This window comes from Pan paniscus, chromosome Y (genome assembly GCF_029289425.2).
Source record: "Pan paniscus chromosome Y, NHGRI_mPanPan1-v2.0_pri, whole genome shotgun sequence".
Taxonomy (NCBI): Eukaryota; Metazoa; Chordata; class Mammalia; order Primates; family Hominidae; genus Pan; species Pan paniscus.
Genome location: NC_073273.2, coordinates 23,133,013 through 23,148,121, shown reverse-complemented (window position 1 = coordinate 23,148,121; position 15,109 = coordinate 23,133,013). Strand labels below are relative to the sequence as shown.

The following is a 15,109-nucleotide window of genomic DNA, read 5'->3' as shown; positions in this document are numbered from 1 at the left end:
CAAGCCACCGCCGCTGCCCTCGCCCCAGCGGGCAGCGCTTGTCCCTCTCTCTCCCCTCTGGATCTGCAATATTCGGTACCATCAGCCTAGCCTGCCTAATGAAGTGAGATGTTTCATGTGTTCCCTGTGGGTTAATTAATGTCTTGCCACACTCAGGATGCCAGTTAGGGTGTAGGTCTTCCATGCCCACAATTGCAAAGGGCTCACAGTTCGCGTGTGCCTTATTCCACCGCCGCCCGCCACATGGCACAAGCGTGGTCTCGGAAGAGTTACCGCGAGATGATGGAGCTGCAGGCCAGCTGGGGCGGAGGGGCCTCAGGACACGCCCACAGCCTTCGCAGGAACTGGCTGACGCCCACCGCCTTCGCAATGATTGGCCGCTGGAGGTAGGCGGGATTTCCGGGCACGGCTTCTGGCGTCCTTCCCTCTCGGGGTAGCTGCCGCTGTCCTTCCCGCAGTTGGCCCTGTGGTGTTCCGAAGCCGGTTCCGTACGGCCTGAGGGCCAGGCGAACCTCAGGCTCTTTGTCCTACTAAAAAGCGCAGGTATTTTCTGTTTCTCTGGACAGCTGGGTCTCTCGGCAAGAATAGAAAGCAAAGGTTTGGGATTTTGTCTACAAAAGGGGATGGGTTTTCTATGTGTGGTTGTTGAATTACGGGAGGAGTCAGTGGGGGAAAGAACTCCTCAGTGCTATTAAGAGACTCACTTTCGTTAAACTCATTGATTTTTGCTGAGGATTCTACCTTTAAGTGCCTAATATGTCCGACTAGTTGTGGGAGATGGTGCTAAGCCGCCATTTGTTTTCATGTGCACTTTTTATTAAAGCGGGTTTTCTCTGTGAATGTGGTCATAATTCAGAATACAGGCAATACACTTAACCACTGCGATTAAAAAGTCACACTTTTAGTTAGCACATGTCGCGTGTCTGATTTGCTTGGAAGAAATTATCAAATTTTGACATAAATTGTGTTACTTTAGTGTATGTAGAAATATGGGGCCACAAATAATCTGAGTTTCAGTTTGCCTCTGTAAAGCCTGTGATTGTCTCCTTCGTTGTATGACAGTATTTGAAAGATGTTTCATGTATCTTTGGCACCGTAAATAATTTAAACCGAATAAGTGGGTGTAACCGAGATAAATGGAGTTAGATAGCCGAAAACTGGAACAAAATAGATGCGCTTAAGTTATTCTGTTAACCTGGCACACTGCCTTACTCCTGTAATCCTAGCATTTTGGGAAGTGGAGGTCGGAGGATGGCTTGAAGTCAGGAGTTTGAGACCAGCCTGGGTAACGTAATGGACTCTTTCATTGCTATTTTCGCATCAGGGACTGGTTTAGTAGAAGTCAGTTTTTCCTCAGACAAGGGTTGCGCAGGGGAAGAAGGCGGCGAGGTGGACACGTTTGGGAGTGGGGGCTGGCGGCAGGGCTCCGAGGGGCACGTGGTGGGGCGGGTCTTCCGGTAGGAGCAATGTGACAGAGGCCAGGTGGGGCAGTGAGGCTGTCACGGGGACAGGGAGGGCCAGCGAGGGAGTAGGGAGGATGGTTTCCGGATAAAAGTGTACCACCTCAGGTCATCCTCAGGCGTTACATTCTCCACAGACAGGTATTACATGTCATCCTCCGGCATCACATTCAGGCCACAGATAGGTACGGGTTGAAGGCTAGGGTTTGGGGATCTTTGACCTATTGTATATTTCAAATCACTAAAAGATGGTAAAATATTTAAAATATTCTCCTCCTAGAACATTTTAAGTAGCTCGATTTAATCTCTTATCCAAATATCATGCTGAGTGTGGTGAGTCACCCTTGAAATCCCATCACTTTGGTAGTCCCAAGCCGGCAGAACACTTGAGCCGAAGATTTGGAGACTAGCTTGGGCACTATGGGGAAACCCTTGTCTATTTTTAAAAATACAAAAAATTGCCCAGCTGTGGTAGAAAGCGCCTGTAGTACTAGCTACTTGGGAAGCTGAGATGTAGGAAGATCAGTTGAGGCTGGGTGGAAGAGCCTGCGGTGAGCAGTTCACTTTGGCAACAGGAGACATACATCTCAAGAAAGAAAATATGCAAAACATCACACTGTACCTCATAAATAGATTCTTTTCAAATAAAATTATTTAAATGGGGACATTCTTCATATTGCAACTGAGGAAAATTACAATAGCTTTTCTTATCTAATTTTTAGAAGTGAGATTTTGTCAGGTACATACTAAAATGCAGCATTTGTCCATGAAGTTAGTGCCCCTCTGCTCTGAGTGTTACAAATTTTACATATATAAAGTAAGAAATATTAAAAAGATGTCAGCCTCGGGAAGGGAATTTTACTTGGGTTTTCAGCACAGTACGTAATAAAATTTTCTCTTTTTAGCTTATTTATATCTAAATATAGATAATTTTTTACCATTTACAGCACAATGGTAGAAGCAGATCATCCTGGCAAGCTTTTCATTGGTGGCCTCAATAGAGAAACCAATGAGAAGATGCTTAAAGCAGTATTTGGGAAACATGGTCCCATATCAGAAGGTAACTCTTAAAACCGTGTCTCTCTCTCTGTGTGTGTGTGTGTGTGTGTGTATTTTCACATGTATATTTCAATATGTATGTTTAAAATATGTATGTTATATATATATATGTTTTGAAAAAATATATTTTTTCGAAGTTCATTGTATACCTACGTTAAAATGCCTTATGCATTTTAAACTCTTATTTTGTAGTATCCGTTTGATATTTGGAAAATTCTCATAGTAGTAGGTTAAGGTTCTGTGGAAAGGATAACCTACTACTTAGAAAGGAAAATGAGGGAAAGTAAATGTGCTGTGGAGTTCCGAAACAAACTGGAATAAACTAGACTGACTGTAGGGGTGACTGAGTACTGAGAACCATAATAGTGATGTGAAATGCAATTATTTTTTAGTTTGATGTAACCTTTAGATGGTGAGTACCTTGATGAGTCCATTATATGAATGTAAAATGTTTTCATATATTTTAGTTCTTTTGATAAAGGATCGAACCAGCAAATCCAGAGGCTTTGCATTTATTACTTTTGAGAACCCTGCAGATGCTAAGAATGCTGCCAAAGATATGAATGGAAAGGTAAGAGTCCCTTATTACTAATATTCTAACTCTGTTCTTCAATTAACAATATTTCTAGGTCTTTTTAATATTACTAAACTTTTGAAGATAGTAGAATGACATATGAAGCCATCCTCTTTTTTGTGCCATATACGTGCAAGTGTAGTTGGAAGGGTATTGGAATTAACATTCTATAAATTAATATTTGGTAACCTTTTTCTATGTTTGTATTTCGATATGAGTGCAAATAGATTTTAAAAGGTTTTGAAGAGCTTTAAAACTTAAAAGGAACCCTCATGTAAATGAAAGTAATAAGTCAATATTTATTAAATGCTATTAATAACAGATGCACAAGAAGGAAAGACTCTTTCCTTCTTGAAGAATGTATTTTATGAAAATATATTCTTGCAAAAGTGTATTTAAATAAGACCCTTACATTTACGGAAAGGTTAAGTAGTTGAAAATAGAAAATAATATGAGAACATTGAAGTCAGATAACAGAAGAAGTAACTGGCATTCTTGGCTCCGTGCTTGCTTTTTCTCCTAAGGACATTTCTTTCCTGTCACCAGAGTAATTTATGTAACATGAATAGCTAATTACTCATTTCCCCAGTGTGTTTGAGGACTTGTTTTGATTGAACCAATGGTCTCTTGTCCTGTTGAGTCTTAAATCTAGAGATTGTGTGTTTACTTAAGCTTTAAACTTCTATGTAATTATGTTAATTATTGAATTCCTTTACATTGTAGTCAAGAGCATTCCATTCTGTGCTCTTTAGTGTTTTTTGCTTTATAGCATTATCCCAATCATGCCGGGCATGGTGGCTCATGCATGTAATCCCAACACTTTGGGTGGCCAAGGCGGGCAGATCACAAGGTCAGGAGAAAGAAACCATAATGGCCAACATGGTGAAACCCTGTCGCTACTAAAATACAAAAAAAAAAAAAAAGAAATTAGCTGCATCTGGTTGTGTGTGCCTGTAGTTCCGGCTAGTCAGTAAGCTGAGGCAGGGGAATCGGTTAAACCCAAGGAGGCAGAGGTTGCAGTGAGCCGAGACCACGCCGATGCACTCCAGCCTGGCAACAGAGCAAGAATCCGTCTCAAAAAAACAAAAAATAAATAAAATAAATAAATAACATTATCCCAATCTGTTTTTAGGTCCTGTTAGTCTTCACGCTATTCCCAAAGTGCTTTTTTAGACTTCTTGAGAATTATCCTTCCCTGTGTATGGCTCATAAATAAAATTTATGCTTCAAAAACCACTTAGATTTCATATTTTCTTCCTCATTGCGTATTGTAGGTATTTTCTACTCGCTGTACTATGTATTAATCTATTGATCGTGAAATTGTATATAGTGCATATTTAAGTCTTGCTAGTTGCTTTTCTTTCTGTTACATCTAGCACACTTCCTGTCACATAGCAGAAAGTACATTTTTATTCACCCTTATAAATTAGTATTTCAAGCTGTGGTAGAAACCGAGAGTTGCTTTTGGTTCATGGCTTTGTGGTAGGTATGGAGATAATTTTGACTTCTGTATAGGAATCTATGATAATTTCTTTTTTCCCTCTAGTTTTCAAGCAAAAGGGCAGATAATTTGTGTAAAGTTTTTGTTCGTTTGTTTGTTTTTTAAGATGGAGACTCGCTGCGTGCCCTAGGCTGGATTGCAGTGGGGCCATCTTGGCTTACTGCAACCTTCGCCTCCCGGGTTCAAGCGATTCTCCTGCCTCAGCCTCCCAGTACCAGGGGCTACAGAGGCGTGCCACCACGCCCAGCTAATTTTGTACTTTGAGTAGGGATGGGGTTTCACCCTGTTAGCCAGGATGAGCTGTATCTCTTCACCTCATGATCCACCTGCCTCAGCCTCCCAAAGTATTGGGATTACAGGTGTGAGCCACCGCGCCCAGCCAACGTTATTTCTAAATTACTTCATCTCACATGTTTTATTGTGTTAAAATAACTATGAATGTTGTATGCACATTAATGTTAAGATGGCCAATAAAGGAGGTTCTTCGAGTTTTCAGGGGGAATTAACAGTTAAGGAATTTTGGCTGACTTCAGAACACTGGGAAGGAAGCAGCCGTGGGCAAATCTGGGGAAAATATTTTGAGCCCAGAAATAACAAAAGAAGTTTCAAGGTAGGAACAACGGGCGATGTGGCTGCAAGGGGTCTTGTTCAGGGATTTAAGTCCTTCCTCCAAATAACAAAAGCCATGTAATTTTAAAATCGCATTATTAGCTGAACTGTTTTCAAAAATTGCTGTGGCCTGTAGAAAAGATTACAGTGAAAAATGTTATTATGAAATTAATTAGGATAGTTAAGCATTTCTGAGAAATTACCTGAAGTACTATATTAAGATTTGTTTTTTAGGGGCACGTCTAAGGCAAGGTAAGAAATGAGTAAGGCAAGAAAACTTAATGAGATCAAACAAGGATCACATTTACAGAAACATTTTTAGAGTCAATATAGAATTGTAAATCATATGGGGACATTTTATGTAAGTGTTAGCAAATCCAACAAGAAACAACTCATAATGAGTAATGTGACTAATCACTCTGAAAAAGTAAGCTCATTTTTTTTTAAATGACACAAGTTTCGTTGGGACATTGCAACTTTCAAATCAGTGATGTGACTACAAAGATGAAGTGGATTATATATTGTAAAAAACAGATGTGCCACATTCTTCCATAGAATGTGTGATGGGTCAATCTTTTTTTTTATGTTTGAGTTTTTTTTTTTTTAATAATGGAGAAGTTTTCAAGGAATTTGAAAAATAGAATTTGTGTTTGATCCCTTAATGGAAGGCATGTGCTCAGTAACTGTCTCAAATTTGGCATTGCGAAAGATGTGTTCATTTTAGGAGAAAAAAAAGTTTCCTTTTGAGAGAAAATACCTCGAATTGAACTACAGTTGATGTAAAAATGTTTGTAAAATGTGCATACGTTAAATGTGCCAGTGTTATTGATAGTACCCTTAATACTTCTAGTCTTTGGATGGAAAAGCAATAAAAGTAGAACAAGCCAAGAAACCATCTTTTCAAAGTGATGGTAGGCGGAGACCACCAGCTTCTTCGAGAACCAGAAGCCCTTCAGGAAGTCTGAGATCTGCAAGAGGAAGCAGTGGAGGAACAAGAGGGTGGCTTCCCTCACATGAAGGACACCTGGGTAATGTTTTAAAATATAAAGATGGAACCATAGGACTGAAAGAAAATAAGTTTGACGATATCAAAATTTCTCAATTTTTTTATTTCCTGTATGAAGAGAAAATTAGCTTATTGATAATAAGCAAACTTATTTCTAAGTACTAAAGGCGTATTAGAAGAATGATTGAACTAATATCTAACATTTGTTTTAAAATTATAGTAAGTTTGCATTGAAGTAACACACATTTGAAACTGGGTTGTGTTTGTGAATGCTGATTGCCTGTACTCAACCGGTTTTCTGCAGAACCCATTTATATTCATTATACTTTAGAGTTTTCTACTTTAGGGCCCAGAACTTCGTGTCAGTTGTATTATCAAAGTACGATGTAATATTTAAAATTTTCCAACAGGAAAAAGTAACTGAATACTGAAGATTGATTTTGCAGTATTTGTTTTCTTGTGTCTACATGTGGAAACATCTATGCAAATGTATTGCTTTGTAATTTTGATACAGAGAGTTTGTACATTGGCCTGCCATAAAGCATTTTCAATTGAAGAAATGTAGAACTTTAATTTCTGAAAAGAGTGTGTGACTCTGGAAAGTTCTAAAAACCACGGTTTCACAGATATGTATGAATCTTTCTTTGCTGGAGGCTGAGTCACTGAAAATGATATTTATGAGTGATTTACTTAATAGAAATGAGGGGTCCATCTTTACATCCAAAAGAAAAACAAACCATATATTTAAAAAAAAAGGAAAAAAAAAACTGTTGGATGGGCTGGGCGAGGTGGCTCACGCCTGTCACCTCAGCACCTGGGGAGTACAGGGCAGGTGGACCACGAGGTCAGGATTTCCAGACTAGCCTGGCCAACATGGTGAAACCCTGTCTCTCCTAAAGATACAAAAAAATTTGCCTGGGCGTGGTGGCGTGCACCTGTAATCCCAGCTACTCAGGAGGCTGAGGCAGGAGAATCACGGGAACCTGGGAGGCAAAAGCTGCAGTGAGCCAAGGTTATGCCATGGCACTCCAACCTGCGTGATAGGGCAAGAGTGCATCTGAATAAATAAATAAATAAACCTGTTGGTTAAGTTGTATTATCTATTAACCAACCTTCAAAACTCTAACAATTAACTTGGAGTTTTAATAACCAGACGTGTAATTAATTGGAGATTGTTTTCAAGTTGAAATTGCAGTGTTTGCTCCAGTTTAAGATGCATAGCTTCATGGCTATTTTGTCTCCACTGATCTTGAGGGTGAGGTTCAATTATACTCTGCCACGGACGAGAATGTATATATAAATTCTAACCTGTAACACCACCTGGCAATTGGCATATATCTACATTTTTGTAGACGTATAAAAATGTTTATATTACCGAATATGCAATTCTTAAAGACTGTTAAAATTCAGCATAGTCTCATCTGAAAATTAGTGTCTCATAAGGGAATTTTAAGAATTCTATATTGTGTTAACAAATTTTAGAGACAATGTATTTTCCTGATATGTGACTTCTTGGTATTGGAAATATTTGAGTTTCTTTGAATGGAAATTAGTTTATCTTTATGATGTGCTTTGAAAATTTTTCCTCATTACAGAAGGATATAAACAGTCAGTTATCATTTTTCTTTTAATATTTTTATGCCTATTATATTTAGATATTTTAGTGATAGGTTTCTGCCCTGTTCACGCCCCATTTTCCCACATCTCTCCCTCATACCGATATATTATGATACTTGAGTTCCTTTCTAGGTTTTCTAAATGAACTTTTATTGCTTGAAGTGTACTAATACCATGTAGGAATGCTAATTTTATTAGTTTAGACAAAATGTGAATTTGTTATAAAATGTAGAAAATATTTGTAAACAACTAAAACTTAGCCATTTAAGAAACAGTGATGTTAGTTAACTAAAAAGATTTTGTTTGAAATACAGATGATGGTGGATACACTCCTGATCTCAAGATGAGTTATTCTAGGGGACTCACTCCAGTTAAAAGAGGTCCATCTTCAAGAAGTGGAGGTCCTCCTCTGAAAAAATCTGCTCCTTCTGCTGTGGCAAGAAGCAGTAGTTGGATGGGAAGCCAAGGTAAATGCTACCTGACAGAAAGACCGTAGTTTTTGTATGACTGAAAATGAGCCGTTTTACCTGAATGCTTAGCTTTAAGTTCATTGAACAAAAGGGAAGTGACACATACGTGAGCATAATTGCTGATTGATAGCTTTTATTATAGTTTCTATCTCACTAGGTACCTTTCAGATTTATGTTGAAGAAATACTTGAGCTTCTCATTGCAGATCAAAGAAGTGATTAGAGTGAGGCCAACATTCCTTTTAATCCTGTGTTGGCTAGAAAATTCCCCTTAATTTTTCTAAAAGTTCCTAGCAGTATTCTTTGATGGTAGGCTTCTTGATGTAATTAATTCTTCCATTTCCTAAGTCCCCTGGTGTCCCATTCTAAAAATTGCTTGTTCGGTGACTTTGCCGGGTTGGAGTCTTGCTCTTACTACGTGAGAGTGCACTATGTGAGATGACGGCTTACCATAGCCTCAAATTTGTGAGATGACGGCTTACTATAGCCTCAAATTCCTGGGCTCAAGCAATTCTGCTGTTTCAGCCTCCCGAGTTTCTGCAACTACAGGCATGCAGCAGCACACCTAGCTACATTTTTTTCCTATGTTTTTGTAGAGAGAGGATCTGACTACATTGTCAAAACTGATGTTAAAGCCTGGGGCTCAAGCGGTCCAGCTGCCTCAGCCTTCCACACTCACTCACAGTGTGAGCCGCTAAGCCTGGCCATCCAGCTTCTGAGACCTCAGTAATGCGTATGTGCAAGGCATACTCTCTGCTTGCATGAAGATTCAAAAGAACTACAAGAGCATTTAGCAGACAAGGAGTCATTGGGCTTAAATATGATTTAAAAATAAATTTAAGGCTCGAGAGGTAGACACGTAGGAGTCCAAAATTCTTAAATTAAGTGGATATCACAGAAATGCAGAGTTGTGAAATATAGGTGTATGTAAATCAGTAATTGAGATTGTACCGGGATGTTTAAACATTAACACAAGGTCCTTAGTGTAAGATTTGAAATTATTTGAGGAGAGAATTTAGAACTAAGCAACATGAGGTGAGCAGTAGGGTTGAATGCAAGTAATACTTTTGAGAATTGTAAGACTGCAGACTGAGCAGAAGAAAATAAGACAATAAATAAAAGTTCTTAGCAAGGAAGTTTAAGCAGAGCAAATTAAAATTCTTTCTTAGTCCTCCATCCACATATGGAGGAAGTTAAAAACTGCCATTTTCAATTTTACATTTCATACGTAGAGTATCGGTGAAAGGAGGTATTTATTGGCTTCAGGATACCCAAGCCAACACATTTCCATTGGAAAATTAGCCAGTGAAGGTATCATATGTGAAACACTGACCTCTAAGGAATAGCAAGTGAAGAATATATTAAAGGAGAAACTTTCTATTTTGAAATAGCAACAATGTTGTAATGACCCCTTGCATAGCATTGCTTTCTTTGCAGTAAAAGCAAATCCTGACCATCATTAGAAAATCTTCACTAATACATTTAAATTTGTCAACATTTAAGATAGAGCCAACCAGTTAGACATAAAGAACTTTTATGTAAACATTTAGCATAGAGTCATTTAAAGGTAGCTGTATTTATGTGTGTGTGAGATGGACTGAATGATATTGGAAAATCTACCTTCTTTGGCTGAGAAAGGACAATGTATGTAAACTTTAAAATCAGTGAAGAGTTTGATGGTTTTACGTGTTTTCCCTGTGTCACTCACAGTCATCAGTAATTTACATGAAAAAGAAAATAAGAACTAAGTAGTTATTAACCATTACAAATGAACTTTTACCTAAGCATTAATGTTTGCCTTCAGCTTCATTAGAAGAACTGGCCTTGTGGAAGCCATGGGATTATCCAAAGCCATGAGAAATATTCACAGTGTCATGTCTGTCTAGTAATTTAGGAAGCAAAGAATGGAGTCATAGAAGAAATAATTTTAAAAAGTTGTTTGAGAGAAGAGAAAATAGCGTTTCAGATTTGGTGTTCTTTACGTAATGCTCCATCATTTGAATGTTAAAGGTCCCATGTCACAAAGAAGAGAGAATTATGGAGTTCCTCCACGCAGAGGGACAATATCTTCCTGGAGAAATGATCGCATGTCACCAAGATATGATGGTTATGCAACTAACGATGGGTAAAGGAAAAATTAAAAAACACAGTTGATTTTTTTTTCTGTGGTGATGAAATTCACATAACAAAATTAAATATTATAAGGTGAACAGTTAAGTGGTGTTTAATACGTTCTGTGCCAGGCAACAACTACCTCCATCGACTTCCAGAACATTTTCATTACTCCAAATTAAAACTCCAACTACCAGTTAAGCAGTCCCTCCCAGTTTCTCCTTTTCCTCAGCTGCTAGATAACACCAGTCAGTGTTCTGCCTCTGAACTTAACCTGTTGTGGGTATTTAATGTTAATGTGCTCAAACACTACATGACTTTTTGTATTTGTCTCCTCTCCTTTTGCATGATGTCCTGAAGGTTCATTTACATCATAGCACTTCACTCCTTCCACAAGCTATTAACCCATTATTTTATCTGGGTTGTTTCCACCCGAGTATTTCTACGCACCAATATTTGTTTGAGTATGCCTATTCGGTTCTGGGTGTATATGAGTGGAATTGCATGGTCCTATGATAATGATGTTTGTTTTCTTGAGGAACCACCACATTTCTCCATAGTAGCTGCATCATGTTCCGTTCCAACCTAGCATTGTATCAGCATTCCAATTGATCTACATCCTCTCAAACACTTGTTATTTCCTGCTGTTTGAAGTTTATTGCCATTCCAATGTGTGTTTGAAATATGATATCCCATTTTGGATTTGAAATGCATTTTCTGCACCCATTAACTCATCATGCACTTGTGTCCTAGAACTTAAAGTATAATAAAACAAAAAGAAATGCATTTTCTGCATCACTGAATATGAGTATCTGTCCCATGTGCTTTTTGGGCATTTGCCGATTTTATTTGGGGAAAAACTGTTTAGAAGTTTGGCCTTTTAATTTTGTTTAAGTTGTAAGTTAGTCATGTATTGGATACTAGAAGTTGAAAATTTAAAATTTGTTGCTTAAACTTATGCACACAGAAATCATCCAAGTTGCCAAGAAACGAGGGATTATGCTCCACCATCTAGAGGCTATGCATACTGTGATAATGGTCATTCTAATCGGGATGAACATTCCTCTAGAGGATATAGGTACTGTACCTTTTTCTGGATTTGTCAAATAGATTTCTTAAATTGTTCATTCCAACTAACGTTCTATCAGGGCTCCAATTTATCTACATCCTCTCAAACACTTGTTATTTCCTGCTTTGGAAAATTTATTGCCCTTCCAGTGTGTGTGTGTGAAATATGATATCCCATTCTGGATTTGAAATGCATTTTCTGCACCCATTAATTCATCATGCACATGTACCCTAGAACTTAAAGTATAATAAAAAAAAATGCATTTTCTGAATCACTGAATATGAGTATCTGTCCCATGTGCATCTTGGGCATTTGCCCATTTTATTTGGAGAAATATCTATTTAGATGTTTGGCCTTTTAATTTTGTTTAAGTTGTAAGTTAGTCATATATCGGATACTAGAAGTTGAAAATTTAAAATTTGTTGCTTAAACTTATGCATACAGAAATCATCGAAGTTCCCGAGAAACTAGGGATTATGCTCCACCATCTAGAGGCCATGCATACCGTGACTGTGGTCATTCTCGTCGGCATGAAACTTATTCCAGAGGATATAGGTACTGTACCTTTTTCTGGATTTGTCAAATAGATTTCTCAAATTGTTTGTTCCAACTAACATTGTATCAGGGCTCCAATTTACCTACATCCTCTCAAACACTTGTTATTTCCTGCTTTTGAAAATGTATTGCCATTCATCTGTGTGTGTGAAATATGATATCTCATTTTGGATTTGAAATGCATTTTCTGCACCTATTAACCCATCATGCACATGTACCCTAGAACTTAAAGTATAATAAAAAAAAGAAATGCATTTTCTGAATCACTGAATATGAGTATCTGTCCCATGTGCTTTTTGGGCATTTGCCCATTTTATTTGGAGAAATATCTGTTTAGATGTTTGGCCTTTTAATTTTGTTTAAGTTGTAAGTTAGTCATATATCAGATACTAGAAGTAGAAAATTTAAATTTGTTGCTTAAACTTATGCATACAGAAATCATCGAGGTTCCCGAGAAACTAGGGATTATCCTCCACCATCTAGAGGCCATGCTTACCATGATTATGGTCATTCTCGTCGGCATGAAAGTTATTCTAGAGCATATAGGTACTGTACCTTTTCTGGATTTGTCAAATAGATTTCTTAAATTGTTCATTCCAACTAACATTGTATCAGGGCTCCAATTTATCTACATCCTCTCAAACACTTTTTATTTCCTGCTTTTGAAAATTTATTGCCATTCATCTGTGTGTGTGAAATATGATATCTCATTTTGGATTTGAAATGCATTTTCTGCACCCATTAACTCATCATGCACATGTATCCTAGAACTTAAAGTATAATAAAACAAAAAGAAATGCATTTTCTGAATCACTGAATATGAGTATCTGTCCCTTGTGCTTTTTGGCCATTTGCCTATTTTATTTGGAGAAATATCTATTTAGATGTTTGGCCTTTTAATTTAAAGTTGTAAGTTAGTCATGTGTTCGATACTAGAAGATGAAAAGTTAAAATTTGTTGCTTAAACTTATGCACAGAGAAATCATCTAAGTTCCCGAGAAACTAGGGATTATGCTCCACCATCTAGAGGCTAGGCATACTGAGACTATGGTCATTCTATGCAGGATGAACATTCCTCTAGAGGATATAGATACTGTAACTTTTTCTGGATTTATCAAATAGATTTCTTATATTGTTCATTCCAAATAACATTGTGTCAGGGCTCCAATTTATCTACATCCTCTCAAACACTTGTTATTTCCTGCTTTTGAAAATTTATTGCCCTTCCAGTGTGTGTGTGTGAAGTGTGGAAGCTCCTTTTTTATTTGAAATGCATTTCCTGCATCATTGATTATCAGTATCTGTTTCATGTGCTTTTTGGGCATTTGGGCATTTTGGGCATTTGGGATCTGTGGGTATTTTATTTAGATGGTTGGCAATTTAACTGTGTTTAAGTTGTAATGTAGTTCTATTTTGGATACTACAATTTGACAATTTAACATTCCTTGCTTAAACTTGTGCACGCAGAAATAGTCCAAGTTCCCGAGAAACCAGGGATTATACTCCACCACCTAGAGACTATGCATACCGTGATTATGGTCATTCTAGTTGGGATGAACATTCCTCTAGAGGATATAGGTACTGTCATGTTATCTGGATTTATCAAATGGATTTCTTAAATTGTTCATTCGGAAATTGAAAAGACTTTTTTTTTTTCAATTTAGTTATCACGATGGCTACGGTGAGGCCCTTGGTAGAGATCATTCTGAACATCTACGTGGAAGTTCTTATAGAGATGCATTTCAGGGATACGGTAAGGGTCCAGGATGGATTTGTAAATTACAGAATTTTATTTAATAGACCGGATTGTTATTTTAATGAAATTCTAAGGAAAATTGTAAAGGACATATGCAACATGTTTAAATATTGAGTATTCTTTTTTTTTTGATCATCCCAGAAACATATTTATTCATTTTCATCATTGTGCACAAATAATAAAATAAACAGTGCTTATCTGGTACTCATTATCAGTATAAAGCCTAGGGAATGATATGAAGGTGAGAACTTCAGTTAACGTTAAGAAAATGTGACTGAGCATTTACTTTAGAATTAAGTTTGTTAAGCTGCAAAATACTACTCTTACACTTCTCTTAAATAAAACCTTCTGACTATTGAAGACTTGATTAATATCCTGTCAACAAAGGCGGAGGAAAGCAGATATTTCCAAATAGTACTTTAACTAATTCATGCTTTAATGATAGCAGTAAAAATGTTTAAATGTAGTCCCACATATTATTTTATCAACCCTGCAGGGACGTCTCATGATGCACCACCTGCACGAGGGCCTCGGATGTCTTATGGTGGAAGCACCTGCCATGCATATAGTAATACACGAGATAGATATGGCAGAAGTTGGGAGAGTTACTCAAGGAGCTGTGGTGATTTTCATTATTGTGATCGTGAGCATGTTTGCAGAAAAGACCAAAGGAATCCGCCTTCTCTGGGTAGGGTGCTCCCTGATCCTCGTGAAGCATATGGTAGCTCAAGTTATGTGGCATCTATAGTAGATGGTGGGGAGAGTCGATCTGAAAAAGGAGACTCGAGCAGATATTAAAGCAAGCATTCAAAATAATAGTTATTGCATACCAAACCTTGTTTGCAAATCAAAAATTGAAATGTTATTTCTGCATCGTTACCTGCATATTACTGACAGAAACATGTTGGTTTTGTGGAGAGAGGTAGATACTGACTTCCTCCATGAATTTTTTGAGGTATTCAAAGGAAAAGGAATTGTTTTCAAAGTAATTTCATGCTTGTTGATGCTATTTGGAAAGTGTTTAGATGTAATATCTACCTTAAAATTTTCACAATAAAATTTTACATGTACTGCAAGATGCCTGGTGTTATTGGTTAGCCGCACATGCTTAAAGCAAATTCAATAGGAGAGTAAATTGTGTAGTTTGTTGTACGTTTTCCTTTGTTTCTTTGAACACAGATGCAAAATTAGGGATGTGTTATGTCGCCCTTGCAAGCTGCTCAAGTTTTCTAATTAGGCTGTTTCTCTTTAAAAACTAACAAGGTTAAAATGTTGGAGAAGTCTTCAGAAAGACTACAAAACTGTCTGCCTCACCATAAAAT

The 15,109-nt window shown here is 37.4% G+C and overlaps 1 protein-coding gene across 6 annotated transcripts; it reads left to right on the top strand.

Moving 5' to 3' along the window:
• Window positions 1-379: 379 nt before the first annotated feature.
• Window positions 380-14,862, top strand: LOC129395756 (RNA-binding motif protein, Y chromosome, family 1 member F/J-like). 6 transcript variants are annotated; one of them, XM_055107184.2, is made up of 13 exons: window positions 408-543; window positions 1,227-1,285; window positions 2,408-2,520; window positions 2,987-3,090; window positions 6,054-6,231; window positions 8,141-8,293; window positions 10,306-10,420; window positions 11,375-11,485; window positions 11,921-12,031; window positions 12,467-12,577; window positions 13,499-13,609; window positions 13,696-13,784; window positions 14,284-14,862. In XM_055107184.2, the coding sequence occupies exons 3-13, from the start codon at window positions 2,412-2,414 to the stop codon at window positions 14,583-14,585; spliced, it is 1,494 nt and encodes a 497-aa protein (XP_054963159.1). In that variant the 5' UTR covers window positions 408-543; window positions 1,227-1,285; window positions 2,408-2,411; the 3' UTR covers window positions 14,586-14,862. The 6 variants fall into 6 exon arrangements, with proteins under 6 accessions (XP_054963158.1, XP_054963163.1, XP_054963159.1 ...); XM_055107183.2 differs by lacking the exon at window positions 1,227-1,285 and having other exon boundaries at window positions 380-543; XM_055107187.2 differs by lacking the exon at window positions 13,499-13,609 and having other exon boundaries at window positions 14,284-14,860.
• Window positions 14,863-15,109: the final 247 nt, after the last annotated feature.

Bases quoted from the DNA above. Each gene is read 5' to 3' on its own strand.
- LOC129395756 (XM_055107183.2), top strand. From the start codon at position 2,412: ATGGTAGAAGCAGATCATCCTGGCAAGCTTTTCATTGGTGGCCTCAAT. The intron at 10,421-11,374 runs GTAAAGGAAAAA...TTATGCACACAG, and splicing joins GGTTATGCAACTAACGATGG to AAATCATCCAAGTTGCCAAG. The intron at 13,610-13,695 runs GTACTGTCATGT...TTTTCAATTTAG, and splicing joins CATTCCTCTAGAGGATATAG to TTATCACGATGGCTACGGTG.